The 19116-nt window shown below is 41.3% G+C and overlaps 2 protein-coding genes and 1 long non-coding RNA gene across 3 annotated transcripts; 2 read left to right on the top strand and 1 right to left on the bottom strand.

Moving 5' to 3' along the window:
* The first annotated feature begins 2632 nt into the window (after nt 1–2632).
* On the top strand, nt 2633–8555 carry LOC103711991 (UDP-rhamnose/UDP-galactose transporter 1). Its single transcript, XM_039116029.1, has 5 exons — nt 2633–3177; nt 3700–3884; nt 3976–4176; nt 7554–7715; nt 7818–8555. Exons 1-5 carry the CDS (start codon nt 3051–3053, stop codon nt 8172–8174), a joined length of 1032 nt encoding a protein of 343 aa, XP_038971957.1. The 5' UTR covers nt 2633–3050; the 3' UTR covers nt 8175–8555.
* A 3040-nt stretch (nt 8556–11595) lies between these two features.
* On the top strand, nt 11596–17707 carry LOC103713492 (FK506-binding protein 5-like). Its single transcript, XM_017844058.3, has 3 exons — nt 11596–12811; nt 15856–16542; nt 16774–17707. Exons 1-3 carry the CDS (start codon nt 11732–11734, stop codon nt 17362–17364), a joined length of 2358 nt encoding a protein of 785 aa, XP_017699547.2. The 5' UTR covers nt 11596–11731; the 3' UTR covers nt 17365–17707.
* Nucleotides 17546–18844, bottom strand: LOC108511510. The gene is made up of 2 exons (XR_005506993.1): nt 18649–18844; nt 17546–18526 (listed from the first exon to the last, which is right to left on the bottom strand). It is a non-coding gene; the product is annotated as an uncharacterized LOC108511510 (long non-coding RNA).
* Nucleotides 18845–19116: the final 272 nt, after the last annotated feature.

The following is a 19116-nucleotide window of genomic DNA, read 5'->3' as shown; positions in this document are numbered from 1 at the left end:
AAGTGGGAGAGGAATTTCTCAAGAGAAAGTGTACCTAAAGGGAAGGAGCTACAGTAGCAGTTTTTATCACCAAGGACACTCAAGGCAAGCAATTTTTTGACGGAGGGCCAACCCAAGCTCCTTGAATTATTGAAGAGGACAAAATAAAAAATGAGACATATTCAAACTAGAAGGAGATAGGATTATATTTTTGGATTATAAAGATTGGTGCCTTTTAAGCATGATGTTGTTCTGAATTTTGGCATAATCTCCTTGTTAATATTGAAATATGATGGCAAGATCCATGCCTAAACCCATTTTGCGCACCAAAAGAAAAGCAACAATCAATCCTTTAACTACTAGTTTGTAATGTGTCTACATACTTTGACATTTCAAGCTTTAGTTGGTGTAAGGTACCATACTGATATATATGAACATTAATATCTCTTGGTTGGCTTCTTCCATAGCCTTGGTCATTAAGAATAGTAAGCTTCACTTCAAGATTTATTGTTTGTGCTCACATATGGTTATTGGTACCATTTATGCATGCATTACAGTTTGCTCTATAAAGCAAGATTTTAAATCCTATGAGACAAGGTTGTCCTGATTTTTTGATGGATTAGGACACTCTTGTCCCCAAAGCTATCCTAATGAGTACCCTTCATCTTCTCTCCTTCTTTCTTTTCTTAATTCCTTTCTTCCTTCTTCTTTTCTTATTCTTTTCTTCTTATTTTCTTTTCCTTTCATTATTCTCTCCCTTTTTCCTTCTTTCTTTTTTTATTTATTTTTCCTCTTTTCGCATAGAAGGATTTTGAGTCCCATCCTAGTCCGATCGGATCATGTTTTCTCATAGAAATAAATAGGACGAAAAAGCTAATATACCTCTTGTCTTGTAGAAATTTAAATATTGCGCAAACCTATAATATTACGAGAAACTTGATATACTAAATGTCAGGATCAAGCGCTACCATTGCACCAAAAGCAATTGCTGTTAGTGAAGACGCAACTATATTTTCTTATAAAAGGCAGCGCAAAGCCCTATACTAAACGATAGATGGGCAGGAGGGGCTGCACCACATGGGTACCACGGGTCGAGCGGTTAGTCCACGGCCAATTACGATCTCCCGAGTCAAAGGGTGGTGCTGACCTCCCATAAGGCCAACACTATACTCGAGTCAAGTTATCCTTTACGTCTAAATTAGCAAAGGAGCCCCTCAATTTTTCACATACCATAATGACCATAATCCTTGCAATAGTACCAACAAAGTTTTGCTGGTTTACCTATATACAATGAGCAGACAATCCTAGGTTATTTCACCGGTTAATATTGATTTGGATTGGACCCATCAAGGAAGGATTCTCCACAATTAGGCTAGCCAAACCCTATAAACTCAGACTAGTCAAATACGAACACCTTAAAGAAGCCTATTTTCTTGGTGCATGCATTGAATTTCCATGCAAGCCATCTCATTTGCCGTCGTATGCCGCCTTTGCAGAAAAGTAATACCTAATTTCCCATACATGATGGCGCTATGACCGGACATGGTGGCCTTGGATGGTGACATTAGAGCCAAGTTTGGAGCTCGTCACACTTTCTCCAAGCCTTCCCCTGTGACAGCATTATCGTTTACTCCTTGCATTGCACATGAAATAAACTAAGTCGTAGATACCAAAGACTGCATAATGTAACCGTGTTTCCAAAGTTTGGTATTTTTGGCAGATTTCAAGTCTACCAAACCTCGCCTGCTAAAATTTGTTCTCTTTTCTTTTTTTTTTTTTTTTGGAACAACGGCTGCTCATACCATTTTGGCATGAGTGCAGCCAGCAAAATCAAAGGAAAGAAAATGAGAAGCGATGCAGAAATGTCTCCCTGACAAGACCACAGAACATCTTCTGAATGCTGAGCAGCAAAGGAGGCAATCCAGTCAGTTGCTCTGTTCATCTCTCGGTACACATATATAGCCTGGAAACTCTACACTTTCCACCATCCGAAGTAAGTCATATAGCAAAGAGTGCTCATCTCTCTTTCGACCCCCACCTCGCAGCCTCCCGATCACTAAGGCCGAATCTCCCTCAAGGATAATACGCTCTGCCCCTAAAACTCGCTTAGTATAGATGATGCCTTCCCATACTGTTCTGAGCTTCGCCCCTTTGGCTAACAATCTATTGGTGCTTTGCCCTCCGGCACTAATTAGTCTAGCATTATGACTCCTGATCATAAATTGATCCTCCCTTCCTCGAATTAGTTGAAGTCATTAAAACCTAAACCATATCGAAAATAATAAGGAAAACAGAAATTAAAATCTCGGGGACTCCGCCATCTTTTATCACTTAGCACGTCGTATTTTATATGCTGCTTTCTCAGTCCATCACTCACCTTTGGTCGATCTTATGAACGGTCATGATGAACCAACCTGCATGTTTCCTGTTTTTACAACCACATCGAATTCGTGTCCTTCTCGCCACAGTGCGACTCGCCGTCCGTCAAAATTTATAAAATAAATAAAAAATTCAAGCCATCGGCCTTGACTCTTAACAAGAATTTTTTTTTCAAGAAAAAAACGGAAAGCGCCTCTTCAAACACACAGGCGTTTCCGCCGGCTATTTAATCTCACCCCCCGTCTCTTGTTCCCTTGTCTTCTTGCTCTCGAGAGGAAAGCGCTAAAAGCCGGTGCCACTTCATCTCCTTTACTCCTCCTTTGCCATCCCTCCACCTACCTATTCCCCACCCTATCCCCTCTCTTATTTATCCCCTCTCTTATTCCCGGGATTTAAATCCCTTTCTTAAAGAGGAGGGAAGAGGAGAATATCCAAGGGGAGAGCGAGGAATGAGAGGATAAAAGGGAGCAAAAGTTATAGAAAGGAGGAGGAGTAATTATATATTTGTTAAGCGGCTTAATTTTTTCCGCCCCTCCTTTCCTTTTGCAGACGTCTGTTGCTTGTTAGTCGTCACCGACCGACTCCTCCTCCCTCAGGGGCTCTCGCTTCTCTTCCTCCGGCGGCACCACAGCTTCTCTCCTCGTGGCGTCTTGGTAAAAGAGGGAAGAAAGAGGAGAAGAGAGAGGAGAGAGATGGAGGAGGGGAAGAAGTCGGCGGTGTCAGACGCGGGGGCGTGGGCCATGAACGTCGTCAGCTCCGTGGGCATCATCATGGCTAACAAGCAGCTCATGTCCCCCGCCGGCTACGCCTTCTCCTTCGGTCGGTAACCCATCATCCCACCACCGCTGCTCACATTCGCACTCAATGGCACCGTAATCGCGTCAGATCTGTCCTTGCACGCTTTCCTTCACGTTCCGTAATATATATATATATATATATATATATATATCTTTTTTTCACGAGATCGATCCATACATCTGTCGATCTATCGCGATCAATGTCGTGGGAGCATCGTCTTGTGGGGGATTCACTTTCCTCCGCTAGGTGCTCGCCGATCCGTTCGTATTTGTGCTCGTTCTGAGCTTTGCAGGGCCAGATTCATATTTTTTTTCTACTGTGTTTTGCTCCCATTCCTCATTGGTACTGCTCTGCGTTTAATATTGTTCTCTGGCCACCTAATGTTTTGTTTCGAACCATTGTTTATTCTAAAACAAATCCATCTCTGCAAATTTTTTTAATTGAATGGATGCCCTTGCCGTATATCTTCTATTGCCTAATTTATCTTCTTGACTTCTTTCGTCGCCTTTTGTTAATGTCTGCTATTGGGTTTGTGATTTGCAGCCACCACACTGACTGGGTTCCACTTTGGGGTAACTGCATTCGTGGGCTTCGTGTCGAATGCGACTGGATTTTCTTCTTCAAAGCATGTTCCTCTGTGGGAGCTTCTCTGGTTTTCCATTGTTGCCAACACATCCATCACTGGGATGAACTTAAGTCTCATGCTCAACTCTGTCGGCTTTTATCAGGTGCCTATGGAGTGTCATCTTTCTGCATTCTGATAAAATTGCATTTATCAAGGCATTGGGAATGAGCGACATTTTGCTTGTTGTGCTGTAGATCTCAAAGTTGAGCATGATTCCGGTTGTCTGCGTGATGGAGTGGATCCTTCATAGCAAACACTATTCTAAAGAAGTGAAGATGGCAGTGGTGGTGGTGGTTGTTGGTGTTGGTGTCTGCACAGTGACAGACGTAAAAGTTAATGCCAAGGGGTTTTTGTGTGCTTGCATAGCAGTGTTGTCAACATCCTTGCAACAAATTGTGAGTAATTTCTTGTTGCTTCTAGCAATATGCGTGATCTACAATTTTGGGCACTCCCTGTTCTCTTGTTTGATACCTGCTAACTGTTTATCTGTATCTGAAAATACTCGCTTAGATGTTTAGAAATCAGAGGGATTAAAAGGAACCAAGATGTTTGATTCTTGCAAAACAGTTGCTTTTAATTGCGTTATCACTCAATTTGTTCGCCTCATGGTTGCTCTTTTTGTTTCGTTGTTTGAACTTGTAATTGTGGTATTATTATAAGTTATTACTTGTTTATAATAAGGTCTTCTAAATGGACATGCATGTTTTCTTTCCATCCCATGTGAATTGAATACGTCATATCGGTGCAGGATCTAACTTACATGTCTAGGATGTTGGTATCTAGATGATTTTGGTTGCTTTAATGGAGGTTGCTTCTTATTGTATTAGGATCTAACTTACATGTCCTACATGTCCTTACGATATTTTGTCAGTGATTGAAATCATTCATTTAAAAGGATGTTGGGACTCTTGTGGGAGGTCACAAAGCTGCTCTAATATGCATTTCAAAGATTGTGTGCAGATTTTCCCTTTGGTGGATTAGTAGGGTTTATAAGTGGGTGCTGGAAGGCTGTGCATTTCAAAGATCTTGAGTGTCGATTTTCCTTTTTGGTGGATTAGCAGGGTCTGTAAGGGGGAAAGCCTGGAGGTGCTGGAAGGCTTTTTTAATAGAAGTTCAGCAAACAGGACTATTCTTTTCAATATGCCCTTATATAGAAGTGAGAAGCAATTTTGACACATGCGCAATCCATATGTTTTGGCGGGAGGGGAAACCATCTTTGATAAATACCTAGTCTCTCATGAATGGCTTCATTTTGCTATGTTGGTTGCATAACAAGGGACTAGTATGCAAACTCAACTTTGAGATTCTCATGATAATATGGACTATGCTTTTATTGGTGTAAATTTTGAAGGACTTGGGTTCTTGTAATTTTGATGTAGTTTGGTTAACTAAGTATCTACTCGGCCAAGTTTCTTCAATTTCTTTAAGAAATAAGGATTTTGTTTAAAGTAATGATACTAGTGAGAAGTGCCTTATAGAGAAGTCATGCCCTTTCATACAATTGGGCATGCCATTATGGCACTTGCAGAGCAAGCATGTTAATTGATATCAATGGTGAAGTTTGAGAATAGATTGATCTCTTGGGGTTGTTGATATCTCTGCTTAAAAAAAAAGACGGATGGAGGGAGGGGGTACCATCATATTGTCTTATTTTGTAAGATAACTGAGAATTGGAATGCATAAGATTGAAGTGGTTACTATAAGTTGGTCCTAGAATGGCAATAAAGCGGTCAACACTTGGCTTGGTCAAGGTGAGTGACAAGTGAAGTATGAGTCTTACATAAGCGTGCTCATAGTTGGTCTTTATAGTGGCCTTTTTTAACTTATTAGTATTTCTTAATTATAAGAATGCATGTTCAGTCAAAAGGTAATATTCATTTAATACAAAAAAAAAAAATCAATTCTACTAGAGACCATCTTCATCATTTTAAATGCAAAATTTATTAGTCTAGCAAACTCTATGGTTAATGAATATTTTCACGAATTTATGTTCTTGTGCATTAGTAACCATACATAAACCTAGCTACCCTCTTTCAGGCTTTTCCTATAGTCTATTCCTTTTTCTAGATTGCTCCCTTCTATTTCAATATCATCCACACTACAAGGGATACCCACTTAGTTTAGCTGTCATATATGATTTAGAAGTTTCTGGGAATACAGATGTAGACAAGGTTTTAGTGTAAACTGATGTTCAGGCGATACCGAAACATGTAACTTCATTATTGCCACAGCAATGTTAGAGGAGTAAAGAGATGAGAGGTGTTTTCAATACTTTAGTGAGGGTGGATATTGCGAAAATGCACTTTGAGGGCATTCTGTAATCATAACATCAGCGAAACTTTTTGGATGATTTTAATAGCCATCACTTTTGCTGAACTTTCTGGAAGATTTTGATAGAAGTAATAAAGCTGTAAATGTTGTATGGTTTTGAACATTGGCTAAAAAAAAGCTCGTCCACAGCTAATCTAAAGACAATAGTCACGAGAATGTTCAGGTGCTCATTTTACCAGAGAGAGGCAGGCTTGCAAGTAAATTGAAGGATGCCTAGGACATGTTCCTGATGTTTTTAGCTCTTCTTTTTGAAAAAAAATGAGTATATCAAACCTGTTTTCCAGAGGATGAACTGAATAATTCCATTGAGGTCATTCAGAAGGCATCATAATATATCACTAAAAGCAAGGAAAGAAATGAATCTAATAGGGATATATGAGTCATTCCCTCCAACACAAAGGTTGATTTTGATGCAGCAGAGATTAGGGGCATTCGCCTTTCATGATATAAGGTGGGTCTGTGTTGTTTTAATTGCTTGATGTTGCCATTTGTGGTAGTTTGGTGCCACCATCATTCTTCTTCTGATGAAGATCAGAACCATGTTTGACAAGGGATGGAGTGATATCCTTCACACAATTCCATATCGTGTTTCATGTCTTCAAATCATGCATCTTCTCAAGGTAAGAATCTACAATTTATGGCTGCAGCTTAGTCTAAACAGGTGGATTTTGATTTTATTTGTCGAGTTTTTCTTTTAAGGAGGCAGAATGATCATATGTTGGATATTCTTCATTTGCTTAGTGGTTGTCTGATAGTATGTAAGATGGCTGCAGAAGGTAATTACTAGCCAGATGAATGAAAGGATCTCGTAAGAAAAGGTGGCCAAGATGATGCTCCAGTATCGATGGAGGATATGGCACATTCCCCTTTGACAGGAACAAGTGGGGATCCACAATTTTGGACACTACAAGTGGTGTAGGTTTTGATAGTTATTGTTATGATCATAATGATCAGACTAAAATTGCTTTTATTTCGAGAGCAACAAGAGTAAAGCTGATGTTGAATCTACTATATGCCAAGAAATGACTGGCATTTCTTGAAACAAATATACCTTGTTTGTTTTGTATTTGTGAATCTTTACTCTCCAAATTTAGATGGAGTTCCCATTGCATATCCATCTTTTTGTTACAGGTTAATAATATGTTATTATTCAAGGAACTTACAGTTTCTTTTATCAATTAATTTTTGCTCATGTAAAGGTAGGCAATTATACTTGTTCCATAATGACCTATGGTCCTTTGAGTTATCCTTGTATATTTGCCTAAATCCTTTTGGCATGAAGTGCACCTCTGTACACACTTTTGGTTGATAGTAGACAAGTGTAATTTTCTAAAATGACATAATAAATATTAAGAAGAATTATTCTTGTCTGTCAGCTAGGACTTCGGCTTTTCTGATTCCTGTCAGCTCATGTTTCAGTCTGTCTGTTCTTTCTATGCAGTCAATTGGTTCCTTGCAGAAGAAGTATTCAATCGGTTCTTTTGAACTGCTGAGTAAGACTGCCCCAATACAAGCCCTTTCTCTTCTGTTTCTTGGACCTTTCATAGATTACTACCTGAACGGCAAATCTTTAATAAAGTACAACTTTTCTTCTGGTGCAATTGTAAGTTTCAATATATTAACTATTTTTATTATTGCCGGTGTTATTATTATTATTTTTAATTCATAAGGGAATACAAGATAACACTTGAACTAAATCATGCAGTTCTTCATACTTCTTTCATGTGTTCTTGCTGTATTCTGCAACATGAGCCAGTATCTTTGCATCGGTCGTTTCTCAGCAACCTCATTCCAGGTTCTGGGCCATATGAAAACCGTCTGCGTCCTTATGCTTGGTTGGCTACTGTTCGATTCACAGCTGACACTGAAAAACATAATGGGAATGGTGATAGCCATTGTAGGGATGGTTGTCTACAGCTGGGCTGTGGAGTTGGAGAAGCAAGCGAGCACTAAAATTGCTCTTACCAAAACTAGCCTAACTGAAGATGAAATCCGCCTTCTGAAAGATGAAGTGGAAAATGCACCTGTAAAAGATGTAGAGCTTGGGGAAACAAAGGCCTAACTGCAGCTTGTGGTTTAATGAAGCATACAATATTGGGCTGTCTGGTTGAGCCTTGAATCTGCCATGTTAAAATGATAGCTGCAACAGATGCAGGTGACTCGACCCATGAAAAGTCAGCCCCATTTCTTCTTCTATTGTTCAAATTCTCTATAATGGGGTAGTTACCAACATCAGGAGGTAGAAGATGTAAAGGCTATCTTTTCATTACTATAGTATCCTAGGCTGCGTAATACACCATTTCATTTGTTTTGCTCATGCATGGTTTCCAAGGGAGGATAGAGTTTCCTACGTTGTCTGCATGCATTGACATTTAGCAAAGCCTTTTGATTAAATTAAATTTGTTTGATTTGATGTTGAAATAAATGATGTTTTGTTACAATCTGTTTTTGGCTTCAAAATGGTGAAATTGATCCCTGGTGGTGCGTGGCTGCCTCCAAAGTAGCTTTAACTGGTATCAAGTGTACTACCATGTTTTGAATTTTTTAACTCAGATATGTGTGGCCCGTGGCCCCCATGAATCAAGCACCTGTCTGAAATATTGCTTTATGACTATCGAAGTGCTTCCAGGTGCTATTATCAATTGGCAGGCACTTTCCCATTTCCCAGCATCAAGTTTATAGAACTTATAGAAAGGCTTTTCTGAGTGTCATATGATTATAGTAAGATAAGATGTGTCATCATAATCAGGTGGTCTGATCATGAGAATGTAGTCAGTGCACTGTAATTCAATGATGGGTGGTTAATGATATAATCAAAAAGGTTGCATTTGGTTTGTGAACAGTCAAAAGTGCAATTCAATTCATCTTCAGAGTATGAATTGTCATGGATTAAAAAATGTAGCGATTTCTGTTTTCTTTGGCTAGAGCTTTTTAATCTCTTGGTTGGGATGGTTCCAGGGTCAAGGGTATTTTTATTCATTAACCAGAAATAATTCTCCTCTAGCCTCCTGCAATTCATGAACAAATAGGGTTGGTGCAAAATAGTTATTTGTTTTCTTAATCCTCCTTATCTTTTTTTTTTCCGAAAAAATTCCTATTTGGCAGGAAAAGGCCTGGAAGACTTATTTGATGCATGCTTCCGGTCTTATTCATGAAAGAAAAAAAAAAGTGTAAGGTCTTGTTTTTGATTTGTGAATATTTTTATCTGGGTTAACTAAACAGATGTTGCTTGTGGCAGAAATGGATGGATCTACTTTATCTCATATTTCGCATAGTTTTATCCGGATTAAGTGGTGCAGGGGGATCTATTTTATCACATAATCAGAATAACTTTATCAGGATTAAGTGGAGTAGGGGAGGTTAGAAAAAAAAAAATCTCTGTATCGTTGGGTACATTGAATGCTTGAAGGTATGGGATCGAGTTTGCCGGTTCTTGTAAATTGGCAGATGCTTATTGTAGATGCCATGCACTAATGGTATTGCATCTGATCCACCGTACTCTGGAACATGTTGAGCAGTCATAAGTTCTCAAGAAACCTCAAATTAAACAGACAGGGAAGCTGCCATGTAAACGACAAGAGAAATTTAATGAACAATTCATCTGAATTTAGAATTTTGTAACTGGAAATTCTTGATATTGTAGAAACCTGAAAATTTCTGTATCTTCCATCCATGATTTAATTTTGCAGCCTTCAACAAACCTGCAAACTAAATACAAACGCCGTGATAGGGACTAAGATTTGCCTAACCACGAGATTTGATTTATAGGAGCTGTTAGATCATCATATGCTCCATTGAGCGCTTGGTTGGCTACTGTTCGATTCTCTAGCACCTAGATGCATGATGGATCTTTGATAGCAGGTGAAAGCTGGCGCTCCTATCTTCTTGCTTCAGCGCCATCTAAAGTGATTCAATTCACTTGAGAGCCCCCACCTCCTTGTTTTCTTTAAATTAACTTCAACGGCGGCACATTGCGAGCAGTAGAGCCAGTAGGGGTGTAGGTTATGCCATCAAAGGATCAAGCTCTGCTTTGATTGCCACGAGTGATTCGTATCGGTTCAATATCTTTGTACTTTTGGTCGAGCTTTGAGGAGCATGGAAAAGGCTTGTCCATGCCACTTCTACTTCGAGGACTAAAATAGTAGTTCTTGAAGGAGATTCTAATATTATGATTAGTTGGATCAAAAACTATACGGGTGCTCACCTCTGTTAATAGTTATCTAGAAAATTAGTATACACTTGGAGGCCTTTAAAGTTAATTATATTTATCCAAAAACAAACAGTATTGAATTAGATGGCATTTTTTGTGGCCAATTATTCAAGCTGGAAATTAGTATACGCGTGGAGGACTTTAAAGTCATTTTGGCCAATTATTCAAGCTCCGTTATTGGGTAGTTCTAAATACACCCCCCTATTGCTCAGGACACCCCCCCAAAAATTAAAAAAAAATACCCAAACTAACCTTTAGTGTAATTACCATATTGCCCTTGAAATTTTCTCAGTACACCCCCTTCCTCCTCCTCCGTTTCGTGCTCCGTTCGGCACTGGATCGCCGAACAAAATGCTTCTGTTCGGCTGAACGGTGCCGAACAGAAGGCTTCTGTTCGGCGATCCAGTGCCGAACAGAAGGCTTCTGTTCGGCAACCCTCAACCGAACAGAATCCTTCTGTTCGGCGGAGGGGAGGGGAGGAGGGGTAGGAGGGTGGGGAGGAGGCGGCGGAGGGGGAGGGGTAGGAGGGGTAGTTGGAGGAGGGGGAGGTGGAGGAGGAGGAGGAGGAGGGGGAGGTGGAGGAGAAGGGGGAGGAGGGGTAGGAGGAGGAGGAGGAATGGGAGCAGGGAGGAATAGGGGGTGGAGGAGGAGGCAAAGAAGGGGGAGAAGGCGGAGGGGGATGCAGAGTAAGAGGGGATGGGGATGGGGGGCGGAGGTAGAGGGGTGGAGGAGTAGGAGGAGGGAGGAGGGAGGAGGGAGGAGGGAGGAGGAGGAGGAGGGTGAATAGGCGGAGGATGAGGGGAGAGGGATGAGGGGGAGGCAGAGGTGGGCGGGAAGAGGGGGAGGGGGAGGAGGAGGATGAGGAGGGGGGAGGAGGAGGAGGCAGAGGCGGGGCGGAGGAGGAGGGGAGAGGGATGAGGGGGAGGCAGAGGTGGGCGGGAAGAGGGGGAGGGGGAGGAGGAGGAGGGGGGAGGAGGAGGAGGCAGAGGCGGGGCGGAGGAGGAGGGGAGAGGGATGAGGGGGAGGCAGAGGTGGGCGGGAAGAGGGGGAGGGGGAGGAGGAGGATGAGGAGGGGGGAGGAGGAGGAGGCAGAGGCGGGGGGTGGGGAGGGTGGGGGTAATTTAGGAATTTTTAATTTTTTAGAGGTGTCCTTAGCAAATGGGGGGGGGTGTAGAGAGTATTTAATTTTTTTTTAATTTTTGGGGGGTGTCCTGAGCAATAGGGGGGGGTGTATTTAGAACTACCCTCCGTTATTCTGTCCCCGCCCCCGTCCAAAAATTTAACCCAAAAATTCACGCTCCTAATGCTAACCCACGCGAGTCTTCGATCTCACCGTCATCGTCCCTCTCAGTCGCCGTCTCTCCGTGTGTAGAATTCTCTGATCAGTTTCGTCGTCGTCGTTCGCACAGATGGCGTCGGAGTTGGGCGGAGGCGACGACACCAATGGCTCCCTCTTCGAGGGCATGGTCCTCTTCACCCCCTCCAATCTCTCCCAGACGCCGGACCCTTCCCCCTTGCCCCCGCGGCCGGCGGTGCCGCCTCCTCCTCCTCCTCCTCCCTCTCACACCCAACCACTCGACGAAGACCTCTTCTCCGATCTCACCCTCCAAATCGCCGAAACCCTCTCCCCCGATCCCCCTCCCCTCGCCCCCGCCCCCGCCCCTGCCGATCCCCCTCCCCTCGCCCTCGCCCCCGCCCCTGCCGATCCCCATCCCCTTCCTCCTCCCCCCTCCCGCCAGATCTCCCGCAAGAAGAAACGCGCCGTCCGGATAGGCTACGCCCGCGACGACGCCACCGCCGCTGCTCCCGACGACCCCCCCTCTCCCCCCCCCAGGCCCCTGCCCTCCTCCTCCGGGGAGCCCGCCGTGATCGCCACCACCCCATCGCCAGCCGAATTGCCCCCACCGACTCCCCTTGAAATCGATTCGTATCCGCATCACGCAATCCCGGAGTTGCCGGATCAATCCAGAGGAGAATCAGATGACAAGAGCTCTGATTCGATTCTTGAAGAAGAGGAGAATCAGGGCAAGGATCTTCGGTCGGTCGAAGAAGAAATAGTTCCTTCAGAAGACTGGGCATCGACAAAAGATGATGCCTTTGGGTCAATTGAGGAGAAATTGGAGCTGGTGAGAGCGCGGATATCCAAAAAGCTGGATTTGCTTGGGAAAAAGGTGGCTTCGGTCGCAGTGGAGAGGAAGGAACTGGTAAGGAGGCGGAGGAAAGCAGCTGAGAGTGTGAATTTTGCGTCGGAGAGGTATAAGGAGCTGGAGAAGGAGCTCGAGGAGGCCTGTGAGGCTGAGGATTTTGAGTGGGCGGAGAGGGTCAGCGAGAGCCTTGCGGCAGTTGAGAAGGAGAAGGATGAGCTGCTGATCAGATTGAGGGAAGTGGAGATGGAGTGTGATTCTGTGGAGTCGAAGATGCAAGAGATGCTGGAGTCGCAGATAGGGGCGGAGGAGGAAGGTGCGGGTCTGCTGGAGCAGTTTGCTAAGGTATGGTGTTTGGAGAAGGTTTTTCTTTCTTCCTCTTGTCATGTCAATTTTCTATACGTATTGCAATTAATCTATTGTTTGCACTGTTGATCCAACTTAGCTTATTTTAACTAGTAAATGATTGTATTGTTTGTATTTTTGAAAGCTCCGATCGTGTTGGCTTGTGATAACGATGTATTTTGAAATCATGAGTTAATCGGCGACATTGAATTGGGTAAATAATTACACAATCAAGCTATGCATATACAAAAAGAGATCTGTTCAGCTTGGAAGAGATGATTAGCATAGTAGCCCTACTACATTAGAATAAATTTACGTTACAACTAAAATGTCTTCTTCTCTATTATGTTCTTTTATATTTATATTAGTTTAGCGTTTATTATATAATCCACGTGAATCCTTTTGCTGACATACTTACTTGGGTGTGGCACTTGTAATTGTATACATTGGCCCTTTGAGGTTGATAAATTCATTGCCATACTTAATTCTTGAGCTTTATGCAAGTCTATTAATTGCATAAGAGTCTTTCCATGATCAGAAGGGGACAGTGATGTCCTTGACATGCATCTAATTAGCTTGGAAGTTCTCAAAATCATGTAATGCACACATCTAGAAGGATATCCAGCCATAACACAGATCACGTATAATTGTATATCATTAGTTCAGATTTCTTCAACACCAAAACATGAGTAACACAATGTTTATATTCAAAACAAAACAAACTCTGAACTTACCTTAGATGACATAGGATTCTTTGAGCATGGTTTGACTAAAAGGAGAACTAGTAAATACCAAAGCTCCTCGGCAATGTTTTGATCCAATAAATTCAGCTGGTGGCTTTCTCTTCTCCATGCCTCCACTGGCAATGCCACTGTTCTAGTGGATCTCTAGATTATCGTCACTTTAGCATGTGGTTTCATGATCTTGTTGGACCTTGCTTCCAAGATTGCCGACCAACCATTCTAATTGGAACTTATCCTCTTGAGTTTGCATTAAATCTTCTTAAAATATTCTATCTTCCATTCAGTACTTTTAAAAGCTAAGATTTTTTTTTTTTTTGGTACAACAGCGGTTCACACCCTATGGGTGTGGATGTGGCAAAGCTAAGATTCTTTCACTTGTAGGTTTCCTGTAGGTTTTATTAGATTATGCATATTTTATCTGTTGTCGTTTCATTCCATTTATTTTTATCTGTTAGTTTTGTTTAGCCAAATTACAGTTATATTGAATGAGGTAGGGAGATTGCATGGTTTCCATTGGAGATACAAGTAGGTTGTAACTCCATGGTGATGCCCCACCTCGTTTTGTAAAGAGGACTGTGCTTGACTCCTGCCTAGACAATTATGGATCCAACACAATGTTGTCTTGTGTTAGCATCACCACGCTCATTGATGCAACAATTAACATGGTTAAGTTCAAGGCATTGTGATTTAACAAGTCCTCATGGTTTGCGGCAATTAGGCACAAACTAGCATGGCTCATGCATTGTTCGATGTGCTTCAGCTCAGTGACCACAATCTATTGCAGTCTGACACAGTACTTGTGCAGTTTGGCATGGTTTGAATCTTAGTTGGCCAATAGGTTCGCTGCATCTAGAAAATGAATATAGATTTATTGTATGCTTTTATGTCTTGAAAGTTAGGTTAATTACTTTTTAGTTTCAAATGTTGATTAGCCAGAAATGTAGATGCAAATAAGCATGTTGATTACATACCCCACCTCAACACTACCCTGTAGTCACCTGCATGTAGCTCAATTACCTTGCTTTGATATGATGGATATATGAAACCATTCAATTCTATTATGTTTGGTCCAATTGATTGCTGTGCATATAAAAAAAATAAATAACAAACAAAAGAGGAGTGCTAGAAAAATAAGAGGTCATAATCAGGTAAATTTAAATGCTAAACATGATTTTATATGGATGAAATCATGTTCAATCTATAGATTAGACCAAGTTGGGTCATTGTCTGGTTAAAGGGAAAAGGTGTGATGTGCATGTTAATTTGTAGCTATAACTTTGTTTATTACAAACTTTCATCAAATTGGTTGAGATCCCCACCCCCAAACCCCGCATCTATGTCAACACTATATTTATATTTATCAGACCATGTTCTTACTTCTTCCTTAAAAATTAGATGTTTTGCATGCTTTAATAATTAATTCATCTGTTCAAATGTGAATATAACTTTTATTATTTTTTAATACCTGTCTGCTTGTACACGTGCATGTAGGCTTTCATTTTCTACATGTTGTGGAACCACACCCTCCTCCCACTTGTCCGTGGGCCCAATTTGAAGTATATGTGGTGCTCACATAAGAGGGATGACGTGTGCAGTTCACACATGATGTCTAGGTGAGGACAAATCTCTTTTTTTGTGAGAAAAATGGTTTCTGTTGATCACATGCAATTATATAACATGTAAAAAAGAGAGGGTTGGTGGAGATTTGATCCATATGGAGGTTTTTCTTAATGATTTAACTGATAAATAGATATAATTATAATGGAGGAAAAAGAGATATCTGGATGATGTTAATGTCTGAATTTAATACATGCCATTAGATATAAAAAGAAAAAAATTGTTTCCTGTAATTGGGATTGACTAAGACCAATGTGGCAAAAGAATGATATGAATCTTAACATCTCCAAATACTCGTGCTTTGTAAATTAGTCTGTTTTCAATATCTGTAAAATTTTAGATTTATGTGTGATATGCTATGAAAGAAATAACAATTGAAGCTACTTTGTTATCAAGTTGAAATCATATAAAAAACCTTACGCATGTTTATTTTTCCTCAAATATGGGAATGTTTTGCAGTTAGAAACTTTTCCCATAGGTAGAAGCCTAAATACTTGGCATGTTTTCTGGCAAATAACACTTTAAAACCAGTAAACTTGGATTGTTCCAATCATGGCAGAATGACTGATGACATGAACTGTTTTTATTTATTTTTCATCTTTGATCTGTTTAATTTATCTTTAAACTTCTTTGTTTTTTGGTGTTGAATTACTGCAATTTGTAACTCTGTTTTTCTTTTTTCAGGATGCTGTTGATTCTGCGGCTCTTGTTCTTAAAAGTGCAGAAGACACATCTTCCAAAAAATTAGAAGAATGGAAATCATTAATGGAATCATTGGAGATTAAGAAGTTAGAGATGGAAATTCAATCATGTCTAATATCTGAGGCACGTTTGGGATTGGCGCATGGGATAGATAGTTTAGTTGAAGATGACAAGAAGGAAAAAGAAATGCTGAAGAGAAAAGGGGGTATTCTGGCAAAGGAATTGGATGAACTGTTAACATTGGTGAGATTGAAGGAAGCAGAGATTGCTGAGAATAATTCTCAAATCCAAGAAGTTGAGAGTAGAATTTCTAATGTGGTATCTGAGTTTCATGAGACACAATCTAGTATTGATTCGAAGCATGATAACCTGCAGGCAGCCCTTTTGAAGGTTGAGTCAGAAAGCGAGGCATTATTAGTGAAAAAGAAGGAAATTGATGAATTTATTTATCTAGCAGAACAAAAGAGGTTGAAACTGATAGAACTTGCTAGTGTTTCTGCAGATGAAGCAAAAACTTGTTTGGACTTGGTTGGATTGAGAAAGAGTTTGGCATCCTCCTTCTTGAAGTCCAGGGAAGATAAAGTGAGGTTGGCAAAGACAGAAGTAAAAATTCTGGAGGACATCCAAATGCTCAAACAACAAATCTCTGGTTCAAGAACCACTCTTCAGGTTGTCTACTAATTTCAACATGGGGTCCCCGCATTTCAATACTATCTGGGGAAGATAAATCATTTCGTGCCCACAAAATGTATATGCTCGCTATGTTGTCAATCATATCAATCACACAAATGCACTGTTGACCTTCCACACGGACACATGCATGTACCTGAACAACCTTTGTTTTCTGTAGATGGGCCTTGACACCTTCCTATAACTAAACTTCTGGTTTTAATTCTGTAGGAACTATCATCGTCAAGGGCAAGCATCGAGGAAGAAATTGTTTCATTTAAGCAGAGAATAGGCTTTATTGACAAAAGAGGCCCTGAGCTGGAGGCTGAAAAGAAAGTTGCTGCTGCTGCAAGAAATTTCAAGGAAGCAGGGCGAATAGCTGCTGAGGCAAAGGCACTGAATATTGAAAAGGAAGACTTACAAAATAAAAGGGAGAAGGCTGTTTTAGAGCTGGAGAAATTAGAGAAGGAGATCAAAGGTATCCTGGACAAAATACAGGAGTGCGAAATGCAGATTTCACAAAAGGAAAAAGAGGCAGCAACGACAAGTTTTAAGAGGCTCCAATTAATAGCTGCTGCTGCTAGGGCAGAGAGGGCAGAAGCTCTTGAAATGGGTGATGATGAAGAAGGTGACATATTACTTAAGGAGGCTGAGAGTGCAGAATGCAAAACAAGGGAGCTTCAAGAAGCATATGGCCTTGAACCAGACGGCAATGAGAAGACGTCGGATCATTTTGTTTCCATAGCTTCTATCATTAATCTTGCAGGACAACATTTAGCTGAAATGGCTTCATCTTTAAAACTACCCGTAGCCAGTGGGTAACAACTGTAGCTGGTAATATGGCCACCCAATCTGAAGCATGATGTGCTCACGAAACGTGCTAGTCGAATGGAAGTTTTCTTGGAGTCCTATCATGCCAGTTCTGAGCATTTTTTAGGCACTTTTTTTGTAAGCACGAGCAATTCCTTTAGTTTCGTGAATCAAGATCCGAGGCAGCTTGAGATTTTTTCTTCTCTTATTTTGCTTATATTTGAGCCTGGTTTTCTTTTTCCTTTTTCACCCATTTAATCTTAAGTCGAGTCTATTTGTTACTTTAATTTTACTAAACCCAAATTGCAATGCACTGGATGATCTGCACATATCAGCATCGTGATCTTTTGCTTTCTGTAATTTTGCTCCAATTCTATAATTTAGCCATATCTTATCTTGATTGGTTCTAGCTGTTGATTGATTTTATATATGGATTTAATTGCTAGGCAATGTGGTATGTAATATTAGTCTGTTTGGTGTTCTCAGTTCATTCAGATATTGATTGTTGAAGCCACATTGGTTTTGTTGTCTCCCACTGCTGTGATTTTGCATGTGTAATAACCTTAGGTGATGCAGAATATTGTTGCTTAGATCAAGAAATGGAAGCATGAGGAAGTAAGTTGATTTGTGCCGACTGGATCAAGAAAACATTTCAAGACCATTGCTACCGAATTCCTCTAGAGAAAGCTTAATGTACCATTTGCATAGGAACAGAATTGTACCCATAACACTAGCAATATTGAACCATGCAACTTTGAATAGCAATCTTTGTAGGTAGACATACATCAGGGAATTTGAGAAAACTAAAGAGGAGGATGGAAGCATCCTTCAGAATCCAACCGGAAACCATCTCCTGTGAAGCCGGGTGCGTTCCAGCCTCTGCTTCTCATTCCGGCACCTGGCACTCTCTTCTCCACAGCACCATTGGGGATAAAAGGTTTCAGTCTGTTTGGTGTTGCTCCTGCTTTTCCAAGAGGACAGGATTTGTAGGTCAGGGACTTGAGACAATTACCTGCCGAATCCTGGTCTTCAGTAAGTGGAGGCGATCCATGAGAGAAACCTTGAGACGAAGGTCAGCCAGGGCCGAAGGCAAAGGACTTTGCACTGGTGATGGCCAGGCTCTGGAGGACCCTTAGCTCTCAGGTTGCCGCTGCTTCTCCTCCAGCACCCTTAGCTGCATGCATTCAGCATCAGATGCACAAATACCCCGATTCAGATGGATTTGGATACCAAGGCCAAGACGTTAATTTCGCATGTAAATGTTAATCAATTGAAGAGCTTGAGATAGAGAGAGACAGGCCAGAGAGCATCTGCTTGCATTCAAGCATGCGCACAGTGGTCGAGCTCATCCAGCCTCCCATGCAGCGTCTCGGATGAAGGAAGAGTGCGGATTGAATTGCCTCTTTTGCGGCTTACCATTCTAAAGGTTTTATTTGGGCGAACTACATGTCTATGCTTGATTCCTTGTGTGATCTCTTTTTTTCTGACTTTGTTGGCCGCATTCACATTCGTCGTGTGTGAGCCGCTATTGTAAAAAAAAGAAAGAAAAAGAAAAAAAAAAAAAAAGAGGAGGAGGAGAGGAAAAAGAGAGGAAGAGTGTCAGCCCCTGCTTGAGCCTCTCAGTCCCTCGTAGTAGTAAATCACCCATCTCTCTCTGCCTGTGTGTGCCAACTCCTGATGCCTTTTGTGGGGTCGCAGCCTTTAAAAGCAGCAGCAGAATGGTGCAGGTTGATAAGGCTGTGAAACTTTTATATCTCTACGTGT

Source organism: Phoenix dactylifera, unplaced genomic scaffold, assembly GCF_009389715.1.
Source record: "Phoenix dactylifera cultivar Barhee BC4 unplaced genomic scaffold, palm_55x_up_171113_PBpolish2nd_filt_p 000046F, whole genome shotgun sequence".
Lineage (NCBI taxonomy): Eukaryota > Viridiplantae > Streptophyta > Magnoliopsida > Arecales > Arecaceae > Phoenix > Phoenix dactylifera.
This window is presented reverse-complemented; position numbering and strand designations above follow the sequence as displayed.

Bases quoted from the DNA above. Each gene is read 5' to 3' on its own strand.
- LOC103711991 (XM_039116029.1), top strand. From the start codon at position 3,051: ATGGAGGAGGGGAAGAAGTCGGCGGTGTCAGACGCGGGGGCGTGGGCC. The intron at 4,177-7,553 runs GTGAGTAATTTC...CTTTCTATGCAG, and splicing joins CAACATCCTTGCAACAAATT to TCAATTGGTTCCTTGCAGAA. The intron at 7,716-7,817 runs GTAAGTTTCAAT...TAAATCATGCAG, and splicing joins ACTTTTCTTCTGGTGCAATT to TTCTTCATACTTCTTTCATG.
- LOC103713492 (XM_017844058.3), top strand. From the start codon at position 11,732: ATGGCGTCGGAGTTGGGCGGAGGCGACGACACCAATGGCTCCCTCTTC. The intron at 12,812-15,855 runs GTATGGTGTTTG...TTCTTTTTTCAG, and splicing joins TGCTGGAGCAGTTTGCTAAG to GATGCTGTTGATTCTGCGGC. The intron at 16,543-16,773 runs GTTGTCTACTAA...TTAATTCTGTAG, and splicing joins GTTCAAGAACCACTCTTCAG to GAACTATCATCGTCAAGGGC.